Raw genomic sequence first — 20,365 nt, forward strand, 5'->3', positions numbered from 1 at the left:
AATGGAACTTCGAAGAAAGGAGCACAGCAGCGAGCTCAAAGTCAGGTATAATTTTACATGAAAAATGCAAAAAAAAAGGGGGGGGGGGTGTAATTCATTGACTATAAGGTATTGTTCAGAGGTTTTAGAAAACAGTCATTAGAGTCTTTTACGCTGAGATCCTGATAAACATCAGCGTTTTCTCAACTGAACGCAAATACAAAAATCCAAAAAGCAAAATACAAATAAGAAAAATAAACACCTATCACCTATTAAGAAGTACAAACATGAACAGTCAAGTAGCATATACAGCGGTAACTCCAGATGCGAAAGCTTCAGTCCACGAAAATTCCATTTTACAAAGTTTTTCGAAGCTTTTTTTCACTTTATTTTACAAAAAATTATCCATCATACAGATAATAAAGATAATACATCCTGTAATTAATTAGTACCGCCCATAGTGACGCAATAATGTAACTACGTTTGACTAAAATTGTAAAGAAACAAAATATATAGACCCCCATTGTGCTACACAATGCTCATGTATTTGAAACAAAAGAAGAATATATTGAATAGCTGAAGTTAGCATGTCTTTTAGCACTCCTGTTCACTATGAGCTCGAATAGTCATGTGATAACATCTGTAGAACAGAATACAATACAAATCCTTTAGTATGATTGTACAGATTACAACAAGATTAGTGTTGCAACGATTAATCGATTAATTAGAGCACAGGTGTCAAACCGATTCCAGAAAGGGCCTAGTGGGTGCAGGTTTGCTTTCCAACCAATGAAGAGGACAACTTTTCACCAATTAGATCTTTTACATGTGTAATCAGTTAAACTTTCTCAGGTGCTGCTTGTTTCAGCAGGAAGTTCATTGGTTAAACTCTCTGCGCGTTATCGATTGGAACAAAATCCAGCACCCACTTGGCCCTTTCTGGAATCGGTTTGACACCTGTGAACTAGAGTGATGAGAGTAATTCAATTAGAAAAAAAGATTTGAATTAAATTTTGCTGCTTCAAGTATTCGTTTAATTAAAGTGTCGTTATAATGGTTTGTTTTGAAAGTGTTTGATTTAGTTTTATTGATTTGTGTGGATACACTGCCCTCTAATGGCAACAGTGAATATGACATAACTAATTACAATTGGCTGAATCCTGCTGCTCCCTGTTAAGACCAACATAGACATAGTTTTTGTCCGAGCCAATGTTTTTTAATGCATTCGTAATGAATTTAAATGTATATTTAGCCATTTTTTTGTGGGAATATGTGTTTGAACCATTTTGTTAATAGCATTGTTTAAAAAAAAAAAAAAAAAAAAAAAAGGTGGCATTTTATAGCATTTACGCTAATACACTTTTGCTAGTAAGTTAGCCAATAGTTTTTTTGTTACACTTAGGTAGATCCTCATTTATTTATTTTTTTAATACCGTTTGAGGCTCAGCTCAGCTATTTTAAATTTCTATGTTCCTTATCGATTGCTGGATTATTCGAACTAGTTCATTGATTAATCGACTACTAAAATAATCGATAGCTGCAGCCCTAAACAACATTAAGCTGAAAACTAAAAATGTGGTTACACTTAAGCGCTACTAGGGGGCGACAAAGCATTACAAATAAAGACAGGCAATCAGAGGACATGACAGCAAATTTAATGTGATGTTTCAGTAGAGTTTAAAACGAAATAGGCGATTAACAAGTTTTACAAGTAAAACACGATTCATTACACAAAAAAGTCATGATACGAAAGCTACTCCTGAACGACTTAATTTCGTACCTTGAGATACCACTCTACTGTGCTCTTCTTCTAACTTTGTTTAAAAATTTCAGTTCATTAAGGCTAGTATAGTGAACACACATACACATTATTATAAAACAATGGCACTACATTGCTAACACACAGTAGCGCTCAAAGCTAAAACACACAGCAAATTCCCGCCCCTAAACCGGGTGCGTCATCTACTTGGGAAATATAACTGCCAACCCTAAAATTAACTTCCCATCAAGCCCGAATAAAATGGAGACCCGCTGTTACCCCATTCCGTGTCCGGGGCATAAAAAGGGTCTATTCATTATCTCCTTTACACAGCAATCACCACCATTATGCCACTTTACCTCGATCATTTCGTGAAAAACATTCACCTGTGTCCGGTTAATCGGTAATTGATGTCACTGGCGACCATTTGCGCGCCGAGGGATTCATTAAACGGTGATAGCGTGTTGTTCGGCGCATTTGAAAGCCAAAGTTATTTCTAGAAGGTCACGGATGAAACTGATAAAGCACAAAAAAAGAAAAGAATACAAAAAAAAAGTGTGTTGGGGGGAATTGCGCCAACACTCTATTCACCTCATCCATCTAGCTGGCAAATAAAGTGTTCCGTATTTCAAGGTTGGGCTTTGGAAAGGCATTAATTACCTCCCTGGGCAGACACTGGGAGGCATTATATCTGCTTTTTTATTTCAAAATGAAAAGGCACAGTCACAGATCCCACTTGACCGTGACTGAAACGCTAAACAACAGAAGTGGGAAAGGGATAGGTGAGCATAATGACGCACAGAATGCGACTGAGGCCTCATTGAAGTGAAGTATATAAGTACATAGGGGTGGCGGGGCAGCCATTTTATAATAAACTCGTACAATGCGGGCAAGACGACATGTATGGTAATAATCACGAAGGACTGAAAAGCAGCATCTGGATGAAATGGTATCACACTCACAAAGGGGGACGTTTGCCGCGGTCCGAATCGGACATGATCAATGAAATCCCGCGACTTATTGTTAGAGAGAAAATAGCGCCCCGCTTCTCACACTGACGCCGCCTTGACCGTTAGCGGACCCTATTTTCCACTTTGGTAGTATCCATCAATAGGATTCCTTATATATTTAATTACTGTCAATGAACCTTCACTTGAGTCAAGGATACGTAAACATCCCAACCTTATTAACTCATTGCCTGCCTTTGTCTACAGCAGTGAATGAGTTAATATTTGTTTGTAAAATGAAGAGTGTTTCTGCCCACTAGGTGGAGTTTGTCAATTTGACCAAGTGTTGGAATAATTGAAGAAAAACAATCTACCGCCAATCCACCAAGGTGACCCGGGGTGGGTAACTGCCACCCTAAAAGATAGGCTTGCCACTCCAGTTGCCACCTCAGTCGGCACTGATGAAAATTTTAATTTGACATTAATGTCAAAAATATGCGATCGGACATCCCTCGTATGAAGCTAAGTTTCTGTATGGCTGAAAACACAGACAAGACTGTAAAAGCAGTTTCTGCTCTTGCACTCCTCTTCAAAAGAAACTGCTGTATTTTAAGCCAAAAAAAACTGTTGTGTTCTGTAGAACAATATGTCTAAATGTTGCCATAGCAGATTCATGGCGAACTATTTTTAATTTTCCCGTTTTACCCTGAAAACCCCCGTTTAAAGACGTCGCGCAACCGCTTTTGTTTCAACCCAGCCATAAAACGAAGGTAATTAATTATATTTATTAGGGGTACACGATATCCATTTTTTGAAACCAATACCGATATCGATAACTTCCTGCTCCTCAAAGCCGATACGATAACCGATAATGTATATATATAATTTTTAAATGTATATTCACATGTGTTTTTGAGCACGTGTAGACCAAAAATACTACTGGTGGATTCAGCATTGACTTGCCTTTGACCTAACCAGAATTTTCATGATGACATGAACATTATTAAAATGAAAAAAACAAAAACAAGAACAGTTTTGCCTTCAAATAGAGTGCCCGTATTTATTTTTTCAAATAAATAAAATTTGAGTCAATTACCATCAATTAGTCAATATGATTGATGATGTGTTCCCCTGAACAATGAGCGCTGAACTAAAACAAATATAAACCCAACAGGTATTGTGCTTTGTCAGCAGATTAAACATTTGGTGCAAGAGGAGAGGAGACTTTTGTGGTCTTGGTCCATGAAACAACTCAAACGCACACATCCCAATCCACCGACACCGTGCCAAAATTAATATCGATAGGCCCGATAATATATAATAGTATTGGACTTATTGGGATGACGTCATAATTCCTATTATTGGACCGATAATTATCGTGCACCTCTAATATTTATTATTCAAAATGTCTGTCATTTTTAGCTTAGAATCATTAATTGATTTCTAATACTTCATTTAAAAAAAGATTTTAAAAAAGACTAAAAAATTAATCACTCGCATATTTTAAACTTTTAAACAAATTACGTCACAATAAAAAAAATGGTGTCTGTAAAAAAGTACGGATATTTACCTCAGAACTATCGCTTAATTGTATTTTTTTTGTTGTTTCTGTCGCATTTTTTCCGATATGTTAGATGATAAATAATCGATATAAACAAAGAAAAATTGGAAAAATAAAACTTTTAAAGGGGTAAATATTTGAAAAAGAAAATCTCAACCGTTGTTATACTACCATGTTTTACCCATAAAATCTCCCAAAAATCCAGCTGTGGCCATTCACAGCTACATGGAGTATTTGGATCAAAACAAGGTAAGTACGCGATAATATCTCGTTAAAGTCATGGCGTCTGTAATTCTGTTCTCGCGTGCGCTCACCTCAAGATAGGGTTTTGCTGTTTAAAAAAAAAAAAATTTAAATGCCCTCCTGTTCAAAATTTTTCTTCCCCCAGAAAATTTAGATTTTAAGCTTTGCAATGATGTATCACACGTGCATATTGGACAATTTTGAAAGTTGGCTAAATTGGGGGTCTCAGAGCGGAACTTCAAGTCACCTGAGTGTTTTCCGCCCGATATTAGTTGTTAAATGTCACTTGTGCCTTTTGTAGTATCAACATAAGAATACTTAGCCAACTCTGATTCAATAAGTATACACACATCTGCCATATTTTGACACTAGGGGTGTACCAATCATTCCGTGTGGATCAATATATCGTGTATATATGTAATTCGATCGAAATATAAAATGATCATATTTTTGGTATGCCGTTTTTAGAGCTGTCCCGACGAACATCGATGAAGTAAATGCGTCGACGAGCACAACACAACATTAACACGACTGTTAATGAAGGGTTAAAAAAATATAAGCGTGGAAAGTTGAGAATATTGGACGCTCGGTATGCAAGCGGGGAAAGCGGCACAAAGCCAAAAAAAGCGCACCAGAGTGGCCAAAACACTGACTTATTTCAACGAAACAAAGGAGGGTACACTGTTGTGTCCTGTCTAGGGTTGGGCATCGAGCATCGATGGGAATATAGGTTCTATCACGCCGATAGTCCCGGAATCGTTCGAATTTTCACATTTCGATTCCATGTTTCGATGCCCTGACCGCCAAGCGGAAAAAAATTGCTCAAGTTCAAAGACTGATATTTTTATACAAGTTAAAATTAACCCTGTGAGAAGTTCATATAATTTTTAAATAATCATCGAGAAGTTAAGACTTTGATATAAACTATGCAATTTTTTTTCCCCCCGCCTTTTTTTCCCCTCCTGCTCTTAAAAGAATCGTAATCGAGAATCGTTCGGAACCGGAATCGAAATGTGGAATCGTAATCGGAACCGGAATCGTTCAATTTCAAACGATGCCCAACCCTAGTCCTGTCTCGTCAATGTCAAGCTTGCATACCAGGCTGCACGTGGGCCGTGAATGGACACCTAAAGCGCCGTCACCCAGTTGTAAGTTTGGAAGACGACAGGAGACAACAAGCTGGCAGATCGTAAGTCTATCTATCTAACTAACGACATGTTTTATTGAAGTAGCTAAGCCTGTCGCAATATGCAATGAGTCCATTAATCGCACGCTAAATAAAAATGAGGGCGGTCATTTTCACGGCTGCGTCTTATCGTCTCATATGAGACTCCAATTCCTTTCACAGATCAACACCCCGTAGAATTAGAGTTCAGACATACAAAATAAGGAAACACATCTATATTAAACACTGTAAACGTTAGCATTGCTACAGTGAGACTAATAGGGGCAAAAAGACAACTTACTTTAGCCTGCTATAAAGCATTGGCAGTCTTCTCCGAAACGCGAACTTGCGGTGAAAAGGTGACACTTCAAACATGAACAAAATCGCTGGTTCACAGCATTTGCAAACGAAAAAAAAAAAAATCTATTACTGACACCACATGCAGTGACAAAAAGTGCTTTTTTTGCGGAGTGTAAAGATTATGGTTAGCGGTTTAGCGAACGTACTTCCAGTGTTTATTTCAAAATAAAAGCACGTCATGTTCGTCATATAAATAACAATTTCTGGAGTTAATCCCACATCAGAATTCGGATTTATACACTAAAAATAGCTTCAAAATGACACCCTTTATGAAAAATCTGATTGGCAATGAATAATTATTATAATACTATTATATCCAGTAGTATACTATAATATTAATGCAAGATATTTATTTAAGAATTGTTTTGAATCATGTTGGAAAGGGGAAGTCATGTTCTGAATCTGTTTCCATTCTTTTGCACTAGTTAATGCAATCAGCATTTGACCTCATTGTTTCTTTGTGATTTATTATTGTTATTTATCTGTTTATTTGTACTTTAATAAAGAACTTAAGTGTTGCAAAATGTTTTTGTGTTTTAATAAGCGTCAACAAAAATTTCATTGCTAAATTAGTTTAAAAAAAGGGGGGGGGGGCAGGGTTATTAGATTAGTCGACTAATCATAAAAATAGTCGGCTGACTAATCGGGAGAAAATTAGCAGTCCTGGCTGATTTGTAAAAAAAAAAAAAAAAAAAAAACATTTTGGAAAAAAAAATGTTTTATCAACTAAATTGTTACTAATTTCAAACTAATTTGTATTTTTTTTATTGCTTTAAGTAAATTGGAACAGATTGTTTTAAATATCTTCATCATTTTTGTATTAAATCAATTGAAGGCTTTTGAATTGAATCGTCGCAGAATATCGTATTTTGTCCAAAGAATTGTTGCTCTATTATACCGTCATGAAGTATTTGCCACCCTCAAAAAGTTGCTCAATAAATATTTTTCTATATCCGCCCATGTCTACCGCAAGGACGTTGACGTAACGTTATTTTCAAATCTTTCTTACAAAGAGAGGGGATCAAGTAAAGCAATAAGAGGATGTATTTTATGATTAGACATCAAAATGGAGCAGAGTCATTTGGTAAATGGAGCCCAATTGTGTCCTTGAGATGAACCTGCCCATTGGGGGACGATTCTTGGAGCAATGTCGCCATCAGCTGGCGAATAAGACGAACAACAAGAGGAAAGATTCTTTTCATATTATTTATTACTTTGGGAAAGAGTAATTTAGAAATATATACATATTGTTAATTGTTATCCCATTCCGTGTTGGGGCGGAAAAGGGTTCAAATCATAGAAGAAAATTAAGTTTCAAATGAATAGAACAAATTAAAACAAAATCTATTACAGTTAATATTTTAATCAAATTTTAATTATTATTTCTGAATCACTTTTGTTCAAGAGTAAAACTTTATTTTATTATGTTTCATTATATTCATTCTGTATTACTTTATTATATGATTTTTTATTTTTTTCATATTATTGTTTCATTTCTTTACTTATTATACGTTTCATTCATCATTTTATCCTTTTTTTGGGAAAAAAAAATACATTAAACAAATTCGATTAAATCGTTAGTACTGCTTTGGAGACCCTCACGTGTGTTGCCATCATTTTTCAAAACTTTTAATCGGATTTCCTTTTTACGGAGAAAAAAACCCAAACAGCAACATATATGCATTCTTGTCACTATCACATCACTTTGAATTTAGAACAGTTCAGACGTCAAAAGCGATCCTGTTTTTGACACCTGATCATTTTAAAAGCAAATAAAAAGAAAAAAATAGAGTGTTCTTCCTGAGACGCAGCAGACATCTGCGGACCCCCGTCGTCCCCGCTGGGACACACCGACAGGCTCCTTTGAACGCGGCGGTCTCTGTTTACCCGAGAAATTTGATGGGATTAAGCCGACGTTCGGCCTCCTCTTTGCTTGATCAAAGCGACGGTTGAGAGGCGCACGTTTTCTCTGCCTCTGTGAGCAAACCGCATTGGTTTGGGGGGGCGGTTTTCATGACATACTTTATGTCAGTCATTTTCAAAGTGTGGTGCAGAGGCGCCCTCTTGTGGTATACCTTAAAATCCCTGCTTGTCTACAGTTAGTTATATTTAACTTTTAAGTTGGTGATGGTCATATCATTCAAAAAGTGGTGACGCTCCAATGAAATGGCGTAAATGAAATTGAATTTCAAATTATATCCTGTTCAAACTACTTTAACATTATCTCTTTATGTAAGTTCTGTATTCTAACTACAAGTCCAGTACTCACAAAGTCCTTCTCCAGCTTTTCCACTTCCTGCTTGTAGCTTTTCAGACGGCTGTTGTACATGGCTCGACTCTGAACCGGGATCTCCCGCACCTCCAGGTCCATCTGCTCCAACTGAGAAGAATTCAAAGTGAAATCAAAGTTAGAACAGTTTTGATTTTTAAAAAAAAAAAAAATATGCAGGGTTACCCACAAATACAGGAACTTTTAAACAATCCAATAAAACCAAGAGTGATGGAAAGAAAAAATATTAAATTTATACGAATTGAAACTTTAAATCATGCCATTTAAATAACAACAACAAAAATGCCGTTCTTCAAATGGTGTTCTCCCGTACAAATGCATTCTTGAAATCTGCTGTTGAGATTCCTCATTGATTTCTCACCTGAGCTGGAATATACTGTGAATTTCATCCTGAATTCACCATCATTACTAAGATGGCAGATTGCTTACTTGCTAAAGGTCAATGTCTCGCAGTGCTGCCACCTGCTCATGTCTGCCAATAAGCACAATTTCCCTTTGTTTTTTAACAGTGGTCAACAGCTGATTTTAAAAATGCATTAATTTAAATGACGTCAGTTCAAATGAAAATTCCATAATTGTTTCTTATATGGCATGTTTTAGGGTTTCAATTACTATGAAGATTTTTTTTTTTTTTTTCCCATCACTGTTAGTTTTATTGGATTCTTTAGAAGTTCCTGCTTTTTTGGGTCATCATATATATATATTCCTACATTTTCTTTTGGTTGTTAAAAAACAAAACAAATTTGCAGTTTGATTTTTCCCTTTTGATCTCTCTTCTTTATAGTTGTCAGAAAAATGACTTTTTTAACCAATATTGCCAAACTCTAAAAATCCAACACCGATATATGCATCCGTGGACTTAACATATTATGGCTAATTGTCTTGTGATGCCCCACTGGATGCTTTAATTAATAATGAGAAATGTAACAACTTCAAGGTTTTCCAAATAAACATACTGTGAAAAATAAGAGAACAACTTCAACTGAAGTCATAAAAAAAACGTTTCTATATTGCACCACTACATCAATAAGCATAACTGCTGCGTTGTGACTAGCCCTTGTACAAAGGCAGAAAAGGCTTCTACATTAATTTTGAAGGCAACACGCATATTGATCAAAAACCGATGTCGATATTATCCGATATCATTTTAAAATGCTTTTATTATTATCAGCTACCCGATAATTGTGGACAGTCATCCGTCATTGACAGTTGATAAAGTAAGTTTTGGTTCTAAATTTTGCTTCGTAAAAATTACGATATGACAGCTCGTAACTACAAAAACAAGTTTTAAATCAAGCTAACGCTGTACTTGAATGACTGAATTGAATATTCGGTTGAGGAATATGCCAAAATTTACAGACCTCTAACGGCAGTGATGCCTTGAGCTACCATTTTTAGGTCACTTCTATATTTAAATATACATACATACATACATTATATACATATATATATATATATATACAGTTGTGGTCAAAAGTTTACATACACTTGTGAAGAACATAATGTCATGGCTCTCTTGAGTTTCCAGTTATTTCTACAACTCTGATTTTTCTCTGATAGAGTGATTGGAACAGATACTTCTTTGTCACAAAAAACTTTCATGAAGTTTGGTTCTTTTATGACTTTATTATGGGTGAACAGAAAAAAGTGATCAAATCTGCTGGGTCAAAAATATACATACAGCAGCGCTAATATTTGGTAACATGTCCCTTGGCCATTTTCACTTCAATTAGGCGCTTTTGGTAGCCATCCACAAGCTTCTGGCAAGCTTCTGGTTGAATCTTTGACCACTCCTCTTGACAGAATTGGTGCAGTTCAGTTAAATTTGATGGCTTTCTGACATGGACTTGTTTCTTCAGCATTGTCCACAAGTTCTCAATGGGGTTTAAGTTAGGACTTTAGGAAGGCCATTCGAAAACCTTAATTCTAGCCTGATTTAGCCATTCCATTACCACTTTTGATGTGTGTTTGGGGTCATTGTCCTGTTGGAACACCCAACTGTCCCCAAGACCCAATCTTCGAGCTGATGACGTTAGGTTATCTTGAAGAATTTGAATGTAATCCTCCTTCTTCATTATCCCATTTACTCTCTGTAAAACACCAGTTCCATTGGCAGCAAAACAGCCCCACAGCATAATACTACCACCACCGTGCTTGACGGTAGGCATGGTGTACTTGGGGTTAAAGGCCTCACCTTTTCTCCTCCAAACATATTGCTGGGCATTGTGGCCAAACAGCTCGATTTTTGTTTCGTATGACCACAGAACTTTCCTCCAGAAGGTCTTATCTTTGTCCATGTGATCAACAGCAAACTTCAGTCGAGCCTTAAGGTTCCGCTTTTGGAGCAAGGGCTTCCTTCTTGTACGGCAGCCTCTAAGTCCATGGAGATGCAAAACACGCTTGACTGTGGACACTGACACCTGTGTTCCAGCAGCTTCTAATTCTTGGCAGATCTGCTTTTTGGTGATTCTCGGTTGAATCTTCACCCTCCTGACCAATTTTCTCTCAGCAGCAGGTGATAGCTTGCGTTTTCTTCCTGATCGTGGCAGTGACAAAACAGTGCCATGCACTTTATACTTACAAACAATTGTTTGCACTGTTGCTCTTGGGACCTGCAGCTGCTTTGAAATGGCTCCAAGTGACTTTCCTGACTTGTTCAAGTCAATGATTCGCTTTTTCAGATCCATGTATGTATATTTTTGACCTAGCAGATTTGATCACTTTTTCTGTGAACCCATAATAAAGTCATAAAAGAACCAAACTTCATGAATGTTTTTTGTGACAAAGAAGTATCTGTTCCAATCACTCTATCGGAGAAAAATCAGAGTTGTAGAAATAACTGGAAACTCAAGAGAGCCATGACATTATGTTCTTCACAAGTGTATGTAAACTTTTGACCACAACTGTACATATTAAGGGTGTAACGGTACATGTATTCAGTATTCGTATTGAACCGTTTCGGTACTTGGTACTCGGTTCGGAACGGAGGCGTACCGAACAAGTTTCTGACGTAATGTAACTCTTACTTTTCGAGGCTGTGAGTCGATTGGGTTACAGTTTCTTTGTGTAGATTATATTTACTCCGTCTTCTCTACTATAATGAGGACAAACACGGTAGGACAGCATAACCCAGAAACGTCAACGGTGCAACAAAGTGGTTGCCGCGAGAACGCAGTGAAACGCAGCCGTTAAAGTCAATCAGCCAATGCACACCAGTCGCAGTGTGGCCGAGTGTTAGACGCGTCCCAGAAGCGGCTCAAGGCGATGCACGCAAAAAGACGGGCAGAGTTTATTATTTGACGCGAGACGCGGCCCTCCTACGTCAATACTACTAGCTAGCAGACCGGAAGTCACTCGTGTAAAAATAAGGTGGATCCGGTCGATTTTCAAACTAATATGCAATCGTAACCCACTTTGTGAGTCCATCAGATCTCTTGAGTGGTAGATCGGGGCACAGTTGAATTGTCTTTGTTGATTTACAGTTGTCTTCTCTGCTATAATAATAACCAACACGGCCCCGTGTTCAATACAAAACCCTCCTACCACAACAAAACAAGTAGGAACTAATATTCACATAGGAACTAAAGTTGTAAAAGATTAAATATACAATATAAATGAATACTACATCACATTTGTAAAATACAAACACATAATAAAATAATAGCCCATTTAAATAAAAAATAAATTGAAATGAGCTAAAACACCTGTAATTAAATAATAAGAATAATACACAGATCCTGCTTACACAATTAAATGTATTAATTTCTGTGTGACGCTTTAACTTGTGAAAATCCACCAATAAAGCTTTTGAAAACCGTTCATAAGGAAAAAAATGATTCATTGAGGCATTTCATTTGTAAAATACATGTTAAAATCTTTGTCATTGGGATTGCTTTTCTCTTTAGCACAGGACTTCTTTTTTCTTCTTTCTTTCAGAAAGAAAGCTGACCAATACACGGGGTCTGAAAGGCAAATATTTGTTGGATTATTATCTTTAAATACCCGCTACTTTTTGAGCAGAATTCTAGCTTTGTATAGGCTACTGTTCCTATTGTTGAAAGCACAAAAGTGTGTAATAAACAACTAGCACATTTATATTTTGCATTTTGTTTTCTTAGTGTACCGAAAATGAACCGAACCGTGACCTCAAAACCGAGGTATGTACTGAACCGAGATTTTTGTGTACCGTTACACCCCTACAAAGCACTGATAGCTTTATTTATTTGTATATTTATGTGTTTTTTAAATTATTTAATAGTTCACTGTTAACTCATTGACCCACTGACGGTGATGGACGTCCATCACTGTCAATGGCACTGAAACACAATCCGTTCATTGCCGGCCTTCTCAGTTCAAATGGAATTTACGTCTATCACCATTAATGGTAGCGAATGATTAATAATTCCCTCGGAAACTTAACAACTTGAAATTCTGCAACCCATTTGATTAGATAAGCTAGCACAGTACATCTGTGCAAATTTATATTTACATGCAGCATGTCACAAACAAGACAGCCTGAAAATAGTCAACTTCACCAAATGACAAAACTGGCATGCTGTTAATTAAGCGTGTTCCCATGTAGATCAGAAAAAGGCGTCACTCATCTTCCCAACTTGAAAGTTGTGACAGAGAAACATGTACGCAAAAATCCATCGGAATGAGGTGCAAGTGCATTTGATGCGTGGCTAAGGCGGATGTTTTGACTAATCACGGTGACATAACGAGACAATTTGTCTCTTGTCGGGCTCGTTTGCATGAGGCCTCCCGCTCGCAGGTAACGGCTTGAAATGTGTCATGGTGGGTGTCACTTAAAAAAACACACACACACACAAGAATATTAGCAGGCGAGTAATCACGCAAAAACGGAAGCCTCCTCGACGCCTGATGCGATGCGGCGACACTCGGTTCGTTATTTAGGAAATGGAAATGAGCGATCAAAGACGTACCAACTCTCTGACTTCTTCAAGCTGTTTGTCGACATTTAGAACCAGCTGTGTCTTCTCCTCTGAAAGGGAAAGAGAGAACACATATTGATCAGGCGGCGGCAGGAAACGGCGCTTCGTGACAACAGCCCACGCGAAAGGTGCCAATGGTGGTGGCGGGTGGGGGCGGAGAAGGGAAAAGCACAACATGAGGACACATTTGAAGATATATTTACACGTTGTCGCCCCGTTTGTGTGTGACGCCTCGTAGTTGTCGGCGTGCGCGGGAGAGGCCTTTGTTGGCTGGCGAGACAACTCGAAAGGAAGCGGCGTGTCAGCTCGGGAGTCAGGAAAGAGGTGCACCTCCTCTCACCCCAAAGCTTCAAAATTGACTCATTGGAACACGTTCGGTCTGGAATATTATTATTCAGTGTTCATAAGAGCATCATATGATGGCTTTCATTTGCTTTGTTGTTTGCCATGGATTCTAGAGTTTTCCAATACCTAGTGATGGACAAAGCTTATAAAATCTATTCAGTTAATTCCTTATTCAATTCCCTTACTCAATTCAAGAGCCAATTCAACTTCAGCTTCAATTCTTAATTCCATTTCTGATCCGATTTTATTTCCAAATCTGTTTTGATGTACAGTGTACAAAAGTGAGTACAACCCTTGCATTTCTGCAGATATATAAGTATATCTTTTCATGGGACAACACTGACAAAATGACACTTTGACACAATGAAAAGTAGTCTGTGTGCAGCTTATATAATAGAGTTAGCTTATTTTCCCCTCAAAATATAGCCATTAATAATTAGAGCTGGGAATCTTTGGGCACCTAACGATTCGATTACGATTACGATTCAGAGGCTCCGATTCGATTATAAAACGATTATTGATGCATCCCCCTCCTTTTTTTTTTTTTTTTTTTTTTTTAAATGTTTTGTACATTAGTTCCAAAATTGTTCAAAAATCCTCTCAGGCTAAACCAAACTATTTCAGTATCAAGTTAACATATAACAGTAAACAAATATACAAAAATAACAGTAAATAAAAACTCCAGTCCCCATTCTGTATCAGCAGCTTTAAACTACATTCAATTAATTTAATGTTGTGTATCAACTGTTACAGTTGTTAAAATTGCTCCCGTATTCCATTATTTCCCTTCGGTCTACTTTTGTCAAAGTTTTAAAACTATTTCATCATTTAAAGATAGATTCAAGACAAGATTCTGCCGATTTAGGAGTACTTTAGATAAAAAGCTAGTTAGGTTCGCTACAACAGAGCCTTCTAGAGAGGTCTACTGCTTTAAGATGGCGGCTGTTTACTTACGCCGGAAAGTCTGTCATTTCGCATCTCTGTTCAATAATACATGTTCCAACACCGACGTCATCTGTCATTCTGCATCTAGTTCTACATATATATGATATCTACTGTAGCCGTATGTTTGTAGCAACTAGCAACTGGCCGTTGTTTGTAGCGGCTGTCAGCCGCAGTCAGGTATGATTGTTTTTTTTTTATCTAGCGGCATGAGTTGAACATGATATTTACTCTCGCTCCGTTCCTCATTGCGTCCCAAAGACCGCGCTGACTGTGTTTTACTTCTGCTTTACCTGGTATAATTCAATAATCGGAATTTGGATAGTTGTGAATTGTTCTCGAATCTTCCACGGCCGAATCGTGAATAATCTAAGAATTGGAAATTTCGCACGCCTCTATTAATAATCTAAACCCCTGGCAACAAAATTGAGTACACCGCATGGGAACTACGTACATCCCTAAATGTCCAAATTGAGTACTGCTTGTTATTTTCCCTCCAAAATGCCATGTGACTCATTAAAGGAGTGCCGTCAGCATTACTACAGAGATTGAAAAGGTGGGTGGTCAGCCTGTTAGTGCTCAGACCATACGCCGTACTCTTAATCAAATTGGTGTGCATGGCTGCCACCCCAGGAGAAAGCCTCTTCTGAAGACGGTACACAAGAAAGCCCGCAAACAGTTTGCTGAAGACATGTCAACAAAGCACATGGATTACTGGAACCATGTCCTATGGTCTGATGAGACATAGATTACCGTATTGGCCCGAATATAAGACTGTGTTTTTTGCATTGAAATAAGACTGAAAAAGTGGCGGTCGTCTTATATTCGGGGTCTAGACATTATATCCATTCACGATGCTAGATGGCACCAGATATCATTGAAGCGAATGCTGAACTTGACTCCCCAGGCCAAAGCGGACCCCTTATGGTCAATTTTGTTGTTTTATCACAATAGATTGGTTTAGTTACATTTCAAAAACCAGAAGCCATTCATTTACGAATAAGATTGCACTTAAGTTTACATATTTAAATGTTCAGATATTAAGATTTGAATGAGGCAAAATAACATGATTTTTCTCTCAAATATATTGTTATAATCATTTGTTTCAGATATACTGTAATTATTTTCTGTATAAAAATTAATTTGGTGTTCAAAAAGTCTTTTTTCAAACTTGATTCTTGAAAAAGAGGGGGTCGACTTATAATCAGGCCAATACGGTAATTTGTTTTGTTCCGATGGTCTCAAGCATGTGTGGCGGTGACCAGATGAGGAGTACAAAGATAGGTGTGTCATGCACTCAGGCAAGCGTGGTGGTGGGAATGACCCCCCCACCCCCACCACCACCACCTCTTCAATCTCTGCAGCAATGCTGACAGCACTCCTGTAACAAGTCACATGACATTTTGGAGTGAAAATGACAGCAGTACTCAGTTTGGACATTTAGGGATGTACGTAGTTTCTATGCTGTGTACTCACTTATGTTACCAGGGGTTTAAATATTAATGGCTATATTTTGAGTTATTTTGAGGGGAAAATAAATTAACTCTATTATATAAGCTGCACATAGACTACTTTTCATTGTGTCAAAGTGTAATTTTTGTCATTGTTGTCCCATGAAAAGATATACTTATATATCTGCAAAAATGCGAGGGGTGTACTCACTTTTGTGATACACTGTAAATTTTGCACTTAACCTGCACTTGTTGTAAAATAAATAGTTAGATTCAATTCCCGATTTGACTTTCCTTGCGATTTCTGATTATATTCAATTAATGCTGCAAAGATTAATCGATTGAGTTATACGATTAGAAAAAAGATTCGAATCAAACTTTGATGCTTCGAGTATTCGTTTAATTAAAGTGGCGTTGTAATGGTTTGTTTCGACAGTGCATTTAGTTTGATTGATTTGGGTGGATACACTGCCCTCTAGTAGCGACAGTGAATATGGCATAACGAATTTCACATGACTGAATTCAGCTGCTCCCTGTTAAGACCAACATAAGCATAAGTTTTTGTTTGAGCTAATGCATTTTTTAATGCACGCGTAATTTAGTTGACTGGTATATCTAACCTTCTTTTGTGGGAATATATATTTGAATAATTTCTTAGGAGCATTGTAAAAAAAAAAAAAAACATTTAGGTTAGCATTTTATAGCATTCAGCTAGTGGACTATTGCTATTAATTTAGCCAATTGTTCTTTTTTTGTACTTAGATCCTCATTTATTTTTTATACTGTTTGAGGCTCGGCTCAGGTATTACATTTTCTATGTTCCTTATCCGATTACTCGATTATTCGAACTAACTAGTAACTAGTAGTTTAATTCGAATCTTTTTTCTAATAGAATTACTGGAGTTAATCTATTAATTGTTGCAGCACTAGTTACAATGTTTGATTCAAACCTTTGTTTTCAAAAAGTACTAAAGAAACATTTTGAAGAGCAAGTCCCTTTATTAAAAAAAAAAAATGGGGAGCTATCCAAGAATGAGTCCACTTCTGGGGGACACTGGAGGACCCCTTGACTCAAACTAAAATATTGGAATATAAAAGTGTTTTGGGAAAAAATTCATGAAAAAAAATCTGAGCTATCCAAGGACCGATCTACATCGAGGGCACCCAAAGTACTCTCATTAAATTCTATGATCACTCTTGGGCACTCTGAAGCCATTACGGTAATGCACATAATGCAAACAATGATCCAGATGAGTATATGCTAGCTTGACTTCGTTGTTCCTTGTGAAGGCTTGCCTGACCGCAGTAGCTTTGCAGGTTATAAAGTTCACACGGATTAATGCTATGCTAGCTCTGATGCAAGTCAGACTTTTAGTAGCAAAATTAGTGGCGTTTCCCCAACCTCCACAACTTTGACACTTTTTACGTGTCTATGTGGCGGGAGGAGGGGCGGGGGTCAAGTCATCAGCCAATCAAACGTGTGTTTGAGGGTGTGGGGAAATGGACCAGCACATTCAGCAAGTGAAAAGGGATACATGTAAGTCTGAACATATGAAAATAATAATGAAAATAATACGGGAAGACAATCAAAATAGCATACCGCACGCAGGCTATTTTTAGACCGTGACGTCGCATTGTAAAGCGGAAGTAGGACATTATACAGTGGGGAGAACAAGTATTTGATACACTGCCAATGTTGGCAGTGTATCAAATACTTGTTCTCCCCACTGTATACACGCCTTCGCATGCAAACCATTATATTTCGGCCTTCTTTCTCTGGTAATCTTTCAAAAACTGACATGCCGATTATTCACTGCTACTATGGAACTTGTAGAAACGACTCTAGACATTACGACATATAAAGGATGTTTTCTTCATACTCTCCCGGAAAAAGAAAATGTGAAGAATGGAGCGACTATGCTACTATGGCGCGGACGTCTAAAAGACCAGTTTAACGCCAGCAAAGTGAATCCGTTCACATTTCATATGCAGTAAGCATTTTGTTTGGGCAAAGAGGTAAGCCATTTTGATATTTTGAGTTATTTTTTTAGCGTGGCGTTTTTCATGCTGCTTCTGTCTGACAATGAATGACTGAAAAAAAAATTAAAGCGGTATCTGACTGCCACCGTTGTTACCTTTTCTGTTGTAAAAAAAACTTTAGTAAGGGGGAAGTGTAAATAAATTAATAAAATTAAGATTTCTTATTAATGAAAAAAATGAAGTGTTCGTTGGCTGTAAACGAGTAGCATTTGCGATCGCTACACAAAACAGCAATGTCACCCAAAACAACGGTCAGAGACGTAAGACAACCAGGGGATATAATATATAAGAAAGATGGGGCTTATGATGGTAAAGGATAGATTGTTGAAACAGGAGAATGTCATTGTCAGTGGCGTAAGAAAAAGGTGTCGATAAAAAAAGCTAAGGGAAGCTTAGGTCGGCTCGTTTTTTCCGTCTTTTTCAGCCGTCGACACTCAAGCCATCTCTTTAACTGAACATTTGTATGTTCTTCCACATCTTTACCAGTGAATTTGGCACCAGGGACATCATTTTTGGACAGAATTGGTAGGTTTAGCTCTGTAAACATCTCTGTCGTAAACTATTCCCATTCTTTTCCTATTAGAGACAAACAAGAGCTTGTCCCCCCTTAGCTAACAGCAGAGCCACAGAAGCTAACGTCATAAATATCAACTGAACTCATTGTATAATGCAAATAAGTTGGCTTAAAAGTTAATGGGGACAATTTGAGCATCCTGAAAAGTTGGTGGTGTTATGTCCCTACTGTCCCTATGCAAGCCTATGTGCCCTTGGGTCAGGGTTCTGAAAAGGAATTTTGCAATAACTTGATCACGGACTAGACTATTTAAATCAAATTTGCAGGGTAGGTGATACAATGAGATGTAAAGATATGATGATATTTTGGAGCAGATTGCCAAAGATAAAAAAGGCCGTAGATGTACATGTTGGGCAGCATAAGGTCAAAAGTCATAAAGCCAAATATGGAGATGCTTTAAATTTGGTTGCTGAGGCGGAAGTCGTTTCCCACAGTGTGCTCCTCTAGTTGTTTGTTTACAATCAACATCCATTCGTTTATTCTAGGGCTGTCAAAATTATCGCGTTAACGGGCGGTAATTAATTTTTTTAAATTAATCACGTTAAAATATTTGACGCAATTATCGCACACGCCCCGTAAAAACAGATTAAAATGACAGCACAGTGCAATGCCAACTTGTTGCTTGTGTTTTTTGGAGTTTTGTCGCCCTCTGCTGGGGCTTGGGTGCGACTGATTTTATGGGTTTAAGCACCCATGAGCATTGTATAATTGTTGACATCAACAATGGCGGGCTACTAGTTTATTTTTTGATTGAAAATTTTACAAATTTGATTAAAACGAAAACATTAAGAGGGGTTTTAACATAAAATTTCTATAACTTGTACTGACATTTATCTTTTAAGAACTACAAGTCTGTCTATCCATGGATCGCTTTAACAGAATGTAAATAATGTTAATGCTATCTTGTTGATTTATTGTTATAATAAACAAATACAATACTTATGTACCGTATGTTGAATGTATATATCCATCTTGTGTCTTATCTTTCCATTCCAACAATAATTTACAGAAAAATATGGCATATTTTATAGATGGTTTGAATTGCGATTAATTACGATAGATTACGATTAATAAATTTTTAAGCTGTAATTAACTCGATTAAAAATTTTAATTGTTTGACAGCCCTAGTTTATTCATATTTTATGACTTATCTAGTCTTGTTTTACTGTTTTGTGGGGGGGGGGGTTACATTATTTTCTTATAACTATTGGATATGTTGCTTATTCTTGTTGTTTAAAATTTTGATTTGACTAAGCAAACTAGGATGTGAACTAAACTTAACTTGTAACATTTGAAATTTGTAAGAAGAGAAGAGAAACAAGACATGAAGCTACACACGTTATTTCCCACTTTTGACATCAGCATTATTTGATTTTAAAGACAGTTAAGTATGAGGCTCCCCACCTGCTATCATTCGCTAGCCTTGTCAAGCGACACGGTCATCATACTAATCACTTACCTCCACCCAATTTGGGAATTCTGCCTATTTTGTTGGTTAATTCCGCGGTAACGGTTCCAAAGTCCTGCTCATAGGTTTCAAAATCAGAAGACATTTTGTCGTTTGCGTTTAAATGGGACTGATCGCTTGGGTTTCAAGCTCAGAATAATAAAAACAGCGGCTCTCGGGTGGCTTTTCCTTTTGTCACAGTCAAATATGTCCGGTGCAGAATTGCACTTTGTTTGGCTCTTATTCCATTTCGGAAGACAAAATAAATTGTCAAACCGACAAAAAAGTATTTATTAAAAATATTTTT

The 20,365-nt window shown here is 37.2% G+C and overlaps 1 protein-coding gene across 4 annotated transcripts in view; it reads right to left on the reverse strand.

Moving 5' to 3' along the window:
- The window catches only part of vti1a (vesicle transport through interaction with t-SNAREs 1A), a 298,788-nt gene extending 278,529 nt beyond the window's left edge, over positions 1–20,259 (reverse strand). For all 4 annotated transcript variants that reach the window (XM_057827005.1, XM_057827007.1, XM_057827004.1 and 1 more), the window contains exons 1-3: positions 20,071–20,259; positions 13,251–13,309; positions 8,284–8,394 (exon numbers count right to left, since the gene is read on the reverse strand). In XM_057827005.1, coding sequence (XP_057682988.1) covers positions 8,284–8,394; positions 13,251–13,309; positions 20,071–20,164 — 264 coding nt within the window. In that variant the 5' untranslated portion in view covers positions 20,165–20,259. The remainder of the gene's footprint in view (positions 1–8,283; positions 8,395–13,250; positions 13,310–20,070) is intronic.
- Between the last annotated feature and the right edge of the window lie 106 nt (positions 20,260–20,365).

The sequence above is a fragment of the Corythoichthys intestinalis genome, chromosome 21 (genome assembly GCF_030265065.1).
Source record: "Corythoichthys intestinalis isolate RoL2023-P3 chromosome 21, ASM3026506v1, whole genome shotgun sequence".
Classification (NCBI taxonomy): domain Eukaryota; kingdom Metazoa; phylum Chordata; class Actinopteri; order Syngnathiformes; family Syngnathidae; genus Corythoichthys; species Corythoichthys intestinalis.